This window comes from Nyctereutes procyonoides, unplaced genomic scaffold (assembly GCF_905146905.1).
Source record: "Nyctereutes procyonoides isolate TBG_1078 unplaced genomic scaffold, NYPRO_anot_genome, whole genome shotgun sequence".
NCBI lineage: Eukaryota > Metazoa > Chordata > Mammalia > Carnivora > Canidae > Nyctereutes > Nyctereutes procyonoides.
Genome location: NW_026575133.1, coordinates 57,702,149 through 57,711,818, shown reverse-complemented (window position 1 = coordinate 57,711,818; position 9,670 = coordinate 57,702,149). Strand labels below are relative to the sequence as shown.

Here is a 9,670-nt window from a genome sequence, read left to right as displayed (position 1 = left end):
CTCCCTTCAGCAGATTCTCCTCCATGTTCAGTCTCTCTGAGGAGACTTCTGGGTCCTGCCAGCCCATGAAGATGGCCCCTTCTGTTCTCTGCGGGATTCCTGGGTCTCACACCTTCTAGCACTCAATTGGAAGGGTTGGATGTGGGACATATCACTGCTTGCCAAGAAACTTCTTGAGGATGGGATCCTGCCTTCTGCTAAATCCTCCAGCATCTGACACTGTGAGCTGTCAATATAAGACCAAATTACTGGGTGTTTCCATGTTCCTCTTTCCTCTGGCCACAGTCTCTGTTGGATTTCCTGGGCCACACTAAAGATGCAGTGACAATTTAGGAAATGCAAAGTTTTAAATGGAAACTTGGACTTTTCCCATGACCTACAGCATGGCTGATACTTCTTCAGAAAGAGATTGTGAGACAAAACACTTCCTACTTCTCTTTTTCCCCACTATAGCCTTGTTCCCCCAGTGGTCCTGAAGCAGAAATTTCTGGACCTAATTTCTTCAGAAGCTTCTGGGAGCCTGGGATTTGGCTACCTTGGAGGTCAACCAGCCAGAATGTCCACCATCAAAGGACATCTTCAGTACATAGTCCCCTTTTCCTGTTCACAGCACTCTTATTTCTGTGTGGGGCACCACCTGCACCCATTATCAGTGTACATAGTTCTGAATGGCTGGCCCTTTGCTGGCTCCTGGAGTGGACTTGTGATTTGAGCCTCACCTAGAAGAATGCCACTGTTAGCCACAGTGATTGGAACAGCAATGGGCTGTGGGCTTATGAGTTACAAGAATTAGACCACAGACATTTGCTGGAATTATTAGTAACCAGGCTCTCTCCTTTTATTGGGGCTACTAAGGTGGTAGGATGCAAACTGGAGGTACTGCTAGTCATTATGGCCACCACTTGGAAGCCCTTTTTGAGGGTGATAGCTATAAATAAAAAATAGTTTCTGTCAATATCTGTTGAGCCTCTAAATTCAGCCATGCCTGAAGCCAAATACCACTCCTGGTGTTTTTGTGTTTTGTAGGTCTACATCTACAAATAACTGTTTTTGGCTTTAGATGGTTTGAGATAGATAACTGACTTGCAGTGGAAAGAGTCCTGACTAATGCAGGGACCCAAAGCCTAGTCCCCCAGCCAGGGCTCCAGCCTGCATTTCTGGTCCCACTTTCTATTATCACCCTCAGTTCCTGGTCCTTAGATCTAATCTGTCTAGCCAGTCTGTCTGCTGGTAGCACATTTTCACACACTTTCATTGGTTAAGGAATAGCATCTGCTTTATTATCAGTAGAAAATGGCCCAGAGTAACATGTAGGGCAGAAGTGAAATCAGAAGCCAGAATCTGTGGCTTCCTGGCTCTGGAAATTCTGCTGCATGGGACCTCATTTGTTTCCTATTGGGAGAACCTCTCATTTCCTCTGCATTAAAAGGTCTTCCCTCCATCTCAGTCACCTTCTTGATCCAAAGGGTGTAATTTTCTAACAAAGTGTATATCCCTGGCGTGTTCTTCCGTCCACAGCTCTTGCCCCAGCTGATAATGCCCACCAGGTACCAGGTCTTGTCAGACTCTGTGGTGCAGGCCAGAGGCCCCCCGCTGTCACCCTGTGGGCAGAGAACACAGTTCAATAGTGAGTCCCATTCTAGACTGTTCATTTGAGGCAAATAGCTCATGAATTAGGGAATACACTGATCTCCCCTGCTCCAGGCTGCCAAAGGAGATGTTGTCATTGTTGCTGACCAATGCCCACCCCTCTTCTTGGTCCACAGGAGCAGCATGCTGCTGTCAGGCTTGTTCCAGGAGTTATAGACAGTGGAGAGGACAAAACTGAAGAGAGAGGAGAGAGAGAGAGAATTGGTAAGAAAATCACTGCATGCAGCACAGTGAAAGGTGAGCTGGAGGACAGAGTAAATGCTGCACAGACCAAGAGGAGTGAGAACTAGTTTTGTGGACCTTATCAAATTAGAAGCTCTGTAAAGGGCCGTAAAAGAAAGGAATGAAAGCAGAATATGAGAAATATTGTTAGAGTTGTAGATATGCATTGAGTCTTCTTTGGTGTTCTTCCAGAGGCATGAAGGAGAATGATGTCCCTTTTTTATTCTTTGGTGTGGGTGTCTGCAAGGCATAAGTGAGCTAAAGCTTTTCTGAATGCATGATTCCTACGGGGTGGACTCACATGTGCCTATGACTCACATGATTACATATATAGAAAATATATACCAAGTCCCTACCATGTACCATGCATATATATGGCTTCCTTTTACCCATTTCTATACATGCAAACCGAGGCATAAGAAGGCTTAATCGCTTGATCAGGGCTACACAGTAGGCCAGACTGAGTTGGAATCAGGACTTCCTGATGCTAAACTAAGGCACACGTTCTTTTCACCTTGCTACTTGCTTTTCATGGAAGTTGCTGAGTGGCTTTAGGAGGCTTTTCTGCAGCAGAAAGATAGCCTCCTTTTCCAAGATCATAAACGGGTGGCTAGAATTAATGGAATATTATACTGAGCTCTAATAGGAGGAGGAGGATTAATATTTCCTGGACATGATACGTGAGACATAGTGCTAGCCCCTGGACTTCTGTTTCTCATCAATTGTGCTCCATCACATCTCTGTGAGGTAGTTATTATGATTCCCATTTTATAATTCTAAAACTGAAGGTCAGAAGAGGTTTGATCATTCCATTTAACAAATCTGAGGGAAAAATTATCTGGCCTTTGGGATACAAGACATTATGTTCTACTGGAAGAGATAAAAATGTTAAAAAAAAAAGATCAATTGTGTTTGATGGGACAGAGTATGCACACAATATGGGTGGAGTACAAAGCAGGGAGTAAATTGATTCTGTTGAGGGAAGGTATGTCAGGATAGACTTCAAAGCATTTAGTTTGAAGGATGAATAGGAATTTGACAGGAAGAGTGTGGGGGCTGATGGAGGGGAATCAGGCAGGAAATAGAGGGACTAAGATGAGGACATGAAAATGATAAAAATCTGAACCAGGGATGACTTTGGATATAAATGATGGGGATTAGTTCCAAGGTCATAGGGTGTGGATAACAGGGATAAAGTGTAGCGAGAAACAATGAATAAATGTGTTCAAATGGAGTTTGGGTTGGCTGAGGGACACATCGCCAAGCAGAGGGATATACAGAGCAAAGAGATTGTGGCTCAGGGACACCCAGTAAATATGGGCCAAAACAAAAATTGCCATTTTCAGTATAAAATGTTGCCTCTAACACTTGTCTGGTTTTTGTGTGTGTTTTTCTTTGTGCTAAGTTTTGTTTCCGTTATTGGGGAAGAACTATATCAACAGGATTTCCACACCAATAACTCCTTCCATAAATTTTGTTTTTACAACTTTCTTCATTTTATGAAGGAATGGATGTTATTAAAAATCTTATTAATCTGTTGCCTTGATTATTTGTTATTTTCTTATACAACAAGGAGAGAACTGTCCCTCGGCAAATAACTCTATTAAACTTCAGTTTCCATATAGTTCAAATGGAAATAATACTTTGGGAGTACCTCCCAAGAGAGTTGGAGGATGAAATTTTAAGAATCTATAAATCACCAGGCACAGGGTAAATGCTATGTAGTAAATGCCCTAGAAATGTATTAATATTGTTGTTTTGCCCTTATGTATTACAAATATTGCTTATATATTTAGGAAATAGGATTCTCCTCACAGACTGCTAGGACCAAGAAGGACATCTGTAAATACGTGTCCTTTTATGCATAAACTTAATTTTTTTCTTCCTTTTGGAAAGAAAAAGCAAGCATTGCCTCAAAATAGGGTCTTGCCTTAGATAGTGGTTTAGTGCCTGCTAAACTCCAGGTTGTGATGCTGGAGTCCTGGGATCCAGTCTCACATTGGGCTCCCTGAGTGGAGCCTGCTTCTCTCTCTGTCTGTGTCTTGCCTCTCCTCTCTCTCTCTCTCTCTTTCTCTCTCTCTCTCTCTGTGTCTCATGAATAAATAAAATCTTTGAAAAAAATCTAAAAAAATAAAATAAAAAGTCTGTGATCCTAAAAGTCAAAGTTTCTGTGGAGTGAAATAAGACTTCTGTGAAAGCAGCAGGGATGATGAGCTCAAGATAACCCAGGGCAGTGAAACTATTCTGTATGATACTATAACAATGGCTATGCATAATTATACTTTTATCTTAACTTATAGGATATATAACACCATAAATGAACCCTAAAGTAGACCGCAATCTTTGAGTGATAGTGACATGATAGTGTAGGTTCATCAGTTGTAACAAATGTACCCCTCTGGTGGGGGATGTTGATAGAGGAAGAGGTTAGGTATGTGGAAACGGGGTGCATGGGAAATCCCAATATCTTACTTTCAATTTTGCTGTAAACCTAAAACTCTAAAAAAATAAAGTCATTAGAAAAAAAAAAAGCAGCTCAAGTCTAAATCAAGTCATCTTCACAGTCCCATAACCAGACTTCCTGGCAGCCCAACCAACTGCCCACTCTTAACCTCCTCTCCACCTGCAGACTCTTAGCCTCCTTGAGGACCTCATTCAGGTGTCCTCTCCATTAGGGCTACTTTATGGGCAGATAGTTGCTGGCTTCCTTGGAATGTTCATCTACTTGACAAAGATCTGTTGAGCATCTTTCATGTGCCCAGCATTGCACTAAGCACTGGGAATTTACACACAAATAAGACAACATTTCTGCTGGAGCAGAGAAGACAGCTAAGAAAATAGTTCATTGTGATGACTTGCTCCAGAAAATTGCTAGTCCTTCCCAAAAGTATTGCATTACTAGCTGGGGATATGTTTGATTTTACTATGCCATTTAAAAATTATCTTTTAATTGAGATTTTTTTTGTTTCATAGTATAACCTTAGTAAGGTATTACAAAGAGGAAAAGTGTTGGGAAAAGTACATAAAAAACCTGGTTGTTCTACATTTTATTTTATTTATTTACTTTTTTGTTTTCCATTTTAACATTTAATTTTGATTTGCATGTTAAGCATAGAATCATCTTATTGCTATTATTTTGAACATATTTTAATGTTTTCATTATAAAATTATCACTTCCCTGAATTATGTGATGACATGATTTTTAAAAGTTTGCTAAATTTAAAGTATGATTTTATTTTTAAAGGCAATTATTTTTAAATTCTAGGGGACAGTCTGCCTGGTTTATCTGTTTTTAAGTGATGATAATATCGTATAATTTCGGAAAAATTTCCTCGATTGCATCACTGTCAGCTTATTGATAACAAGAGAAAGCTGTCTAAACAGAGAGCAGAGCTTTTCACTCCACAGTTTTAAAAACAAGGCCTAAAATGATAACACATTCACTTATAATACTCTTAAATAATAGATAATTAATTTTAGAAGCTTTGACTAAAGTACATTTTGATTGGAGAGGTATTGAAGCAAAACTCCTAGACTCCAGATGGTAGATCCAGCCACAGAAGCAAAGGTACAGAAAATGTCATCAAGGATGACACTTGATTATTTCAAATTTTGTCATAATTGACTTTGCCCATTTGAACGTAGGATGGTGTTAAATCAAAGAGATTGAAATGGTCAGGTTGGAATGCCCATGGACCCTGATTCTTATATTCTTGGGTGAGTAGTTGGAGTGACAACCTAAGAGAACAGCAAGTCTTCTATGCCTGGTACACACCTCCCTAGGTGATTTTTGCTCTGTCCACCTCTCCAGACTCCTCTTTTATTACTTCTGGCTTCTGAAATATTGGAAATTCCATGAGCACATGATGCTGTTTCAGGCCTTTGCAATTTTTTCCCACATTCTCTATGACCAACCTCTCTTTCCAATCTTATCTATCAAATGTTTTTTCCCCATTTCTATTTTGTTTTTAAAGATTTTATTTATTTATTCATGAGAGACACAGAGAGAGGCAGAGACACAAGCAGAGGGAGAAGCAGGCTCTTCACAGGGAGCCTGATGTAAGACTCCATTCCAGGACCCCGGGATCACACCCTGAGCCTAAAGCAGATGCTCAACACTCAGGCGTCCCTTCCCTTTTTTATTGATATTGGAGCCCTTTGCCTCTTGTTTCAGTATGAAATGGTTGCTCTCTGAGTCTGCGGCATGGCTATGATCTGAGATCTTTCTGGAACTACTATTATTGGGAAGTTTTGTCTTCTCTTCATTATTTAATTTTGATATCACTGTAGATTTATATGCAATTATAAGAAAGAATATAAAGAGATCCCATGTTTCCTATAATAATAACATCTTCCAAAGCTATAGTACAATAGCACAACCAGGATGTTGGCATTGATCCAGGGATCCCTTGTTACCCCTTTTTGTGCTACCACCCTATCCCCTCCTACCTGCAACACTTCCTCAATCCCTGGAAGCCACTAATCCATTCTCCATGTCTATAATTTTGTCATTTCTAGAACGTTATGTAAATGGGATCATTCAGTGTAGGACCTCTGGGGATTGGCTTGTTTCACACAGTGTGAGTCTTAGGAGATCCATCCACATTGCTGCACGTATGAATAGTTTGTTTTTGTCACAGCTGAGTGGTATTGCATGGCACTGATGTACCATAGATGGTTAAACATCTACATCTTTAAAGATATTTGTTTTCAATTCTTGGCTATGATGAGTGCTATAACATCCCTGCACAAGTTTTAATGTAAACATAAACCTTCATTTATCTGGAATAAGTGGCTAGGAGTGGTATTTGCTGGGTTGTATGGCAGGAGAGTGTTCAGTTTTTTAAGAAACTGCCAAACTATTTTCCAAATTGGTTGGACTATTTTAAATTCTCATTAGCAATGTATGAGTGCTCCAGTTCCTCTGCATTTTTGCCATCATTTGGTGACATCACTATTTTTTTTTTAGCCATCCTGAGAGATATGGAGTGATACCTCATTTGTAGCTTTAGTTTGCATTTTCTTAATGGCTAATGACATTGAACTTCTTTTCATTTCTTTTTTTTCCCTAAAATATATATAATATATAAATATAAATATATATTTTATTGGAGTTCGATTTGCCAACATATATTATAACACCCAGTGCTCATCCCGTCAAGTGCCCCCCTCAGTGTCCGTCACCCAGTCACCCCATCCCCCCGCCCACCTTCCCTTCCACTACCTCTTGTTCGTTTCCCAGAGTTAAGAGTCTCTCATGTTTTGTCACCCTCTCTAATTTTTCCCACTCATTTTCTCTCCTTTCCCCTATCCCTTTCACTATTCTTTATATTCTCCATATGAGTGAAACTATAGAATTGTCTTTCTCTGATTGACTTACTTCACTCAGCATAATACCCTCCAGTTCCATCCACGTCGAAGCAAATGGTGGGTATTCGTCATTTCTAATGGTTGAGTAATATTCCATTATATATATATATAATATATATATATATTGGTGTATATATATACCAATATACCACATCTTTATCCATTCATCTTTCGATGAACACTGAGGCTCCTTCCACAGTTTGGCTATTGTGGACATTGCTGCTATAAACATTGGGGTTCAGGTGTCTTGGCTTTTCACTGCAACTGTATCTTTGGGGTAAATCCCGAGTAGTGCAATTGCTGGGTCATCAGGTAGCTCTATTTTTAAGTATTCAGGGAACCACACAGTTTTCCCAAATGGCTGTACCCCTTTTCATGTTCTTATTTGCCATCTGTATATCTTGTTTAGTGAAATGTCTGTCCATGTCTCTTGCCCATTTTCTAATTAGATAGTTTTTTTCTACTGTTGAGTCTGAGAGTTCTCTATATATTCTAGGTAATTTCTTTATTGGATATCATCTCCTAATCTGTGGCTTTGTTTTCATCCTCTTGCAGCAACAGTCCAACCAGTCTTAAAGGTTAACTTGCTTCAAGTTAGCACGCTCCTTGCTTGTTAACCTGTCTCTTGATCTGTAACACAATGAATTTACTTTCCTTAGGTTTGCAGATCATGGGCCTTAAGGATTGAAGGACTAGAACTTTTCTAGGCCACTGAAGCTAGGATGTCTGTGTGAAGCTTCCTTGGCTTTCTGAGTAGCTAACACTTTTTTTTTTTTTTTAGCACAATGGTTTTTGTTTTTGTTTTTTGTTTTTTTAGTTTGTTTATTTGTTTGTTTTTAGGTCACACAGGTGATTTTACTGACCTTCCTCTGCGCATCTGTCGACCTGGCCCTCCTTTGCAGAAAGAACAGAATATTTCCAGTACCAGATCCCCTTGCATTGGGATAATGTTTATAGCTACCATGTGATCAAGAAACATTGTCGGCCACTGAACTTCCTTTGCTGATTAGCCATCCTAAACCCCTTTAAAACCCTTGGGCCACACAGAAATTCCAGAGTTGGCTTTTGGTCAAGACATCATCTTGGGTTGCTGGCCTCCTGAATAAAGCACAATTTTTTTTCCAATCAAAAACTCATCTCTTTGGCACCTTGGTGGCTCAGTGATTGAGCGTCAGCCTTTGGCTCGGGGTGTGATCCTGGGGTCCTGGGGTAGAGTGCCGCATCAAGATCCTTGCAGGGAGCCTACTTCTCCCTCTGCCCATGTCTCTGCCTCTCTCTCTCTGTCTCTCGTGAATAAATAAATAAAATCTTAAAAAAACCCAAACAACTCATCTCTTGAGTAATGGCCTTTCAAGCGACTGGGCAGCTGAACTTGGATTTGGTAACACTCTTAATAGGGTCTTTCAGAGGGCAAAATTTTCAACTTTGAAGAAGTCCAGTTTATCAATATTTACTTTTATGAATTGTATCTTTGATGTCACTCTATGTCTCACGGATTTCCTGTGTTTTTTTTTCTGAAAGTTTTTATGCTTTTATATTTAAGTTCATTGTACATTTTGAGTTTTTATTATTTTATTTATTTGAGAGAGAGCATGAGCAAGGGAAGGGGCAGAGGGAGAGGGGGAAGCAGGCTCCCTGTTGAGGGGGGAGCTCGTTGCAGGCCTCCATCCCAGGACCCTGAGATCATGACCTGAGTTTAACTGACTGAACTACCCAGGTACTCCTTGAGTCAAGTTTTAATTGGATTTATTCTAGGAATTAATGGTTCTCAATTTTCTTTTAAAAAAAAATTCTTCACTCTGACTTTTGGCTTTAGTTTTCCTGATTTTCCTTATCCTGTGTTTATCAATAAATTAAATCCAACTCTCTATTCTAGCTATGACAGATCTTGCCTAGAGTTTTGCCTTGAGTATTAGGTTATAAGACTGGTTCTCATTTAAATCTTCACCTTTAACAGGTTTCTTTGAAACTGGAGTGGGATAGCAACTCTACCATTGGATTGGGGTGGAAGCCTGGATTCCCCACTCAGGCCAGTGATGACACCGAGGTGAGAAGCAGGAGTGCCCAGTTATACCTGAGTGGGATACCTGGGTGGGATGGAAGCCCAAGTTCCTCAGGTAGCCTCCAGTGACATCAAGGGGGGCAGAGGATGGCTGGTTACTACTAGATGGTAGCTAAACTTCTGGTTCTCCACTTAGCTTCTTCTGTAACTACCATGGTGGGCAGTAGAAGGAAGTCAAGGTTGTCCACTTGACCTTGGTTGATGGGGTAGGGGGGGGCATCAATTTTTTCTTGGTATTTATTGGAATACAATATTTAATATTTATTGTCAAAAAGTTTCTACCTTGCTAGATTGCTCCTTTCCTAGTCCAGAGAGAGGGAAGTCTTTCTTATTTTGTTAGTTTTCCTCTGTGCATATTGGCATTCT

At 40.2% G+C, this 9,670-nt stretch overlaps 1 protein-coding gene across 1 annotated transcript in view; it reads right to left on the bottom strand.

The window, feature by feature from the left end:
* Nucleotides 1-1,283: 1,283 nt before the first annotated feature.
* The window catches only part of PRSS55 (serine protease 55), a 105,916-nt gene continuing 97,529 nt past the window's right edge, over nucleotides 1,284-9,670 (bottom strand). The window contains exon 6 of the mRNA XM_055345814.1: nucleotides 1,284-1,601. Within this exon, the coding sequence (XP_055201789.1) occupies nucleotides 1,284-1,601 (318 nt within the window). The remainder of the gene's footprint in view (nucleotides 1,602-9,670) is intronic.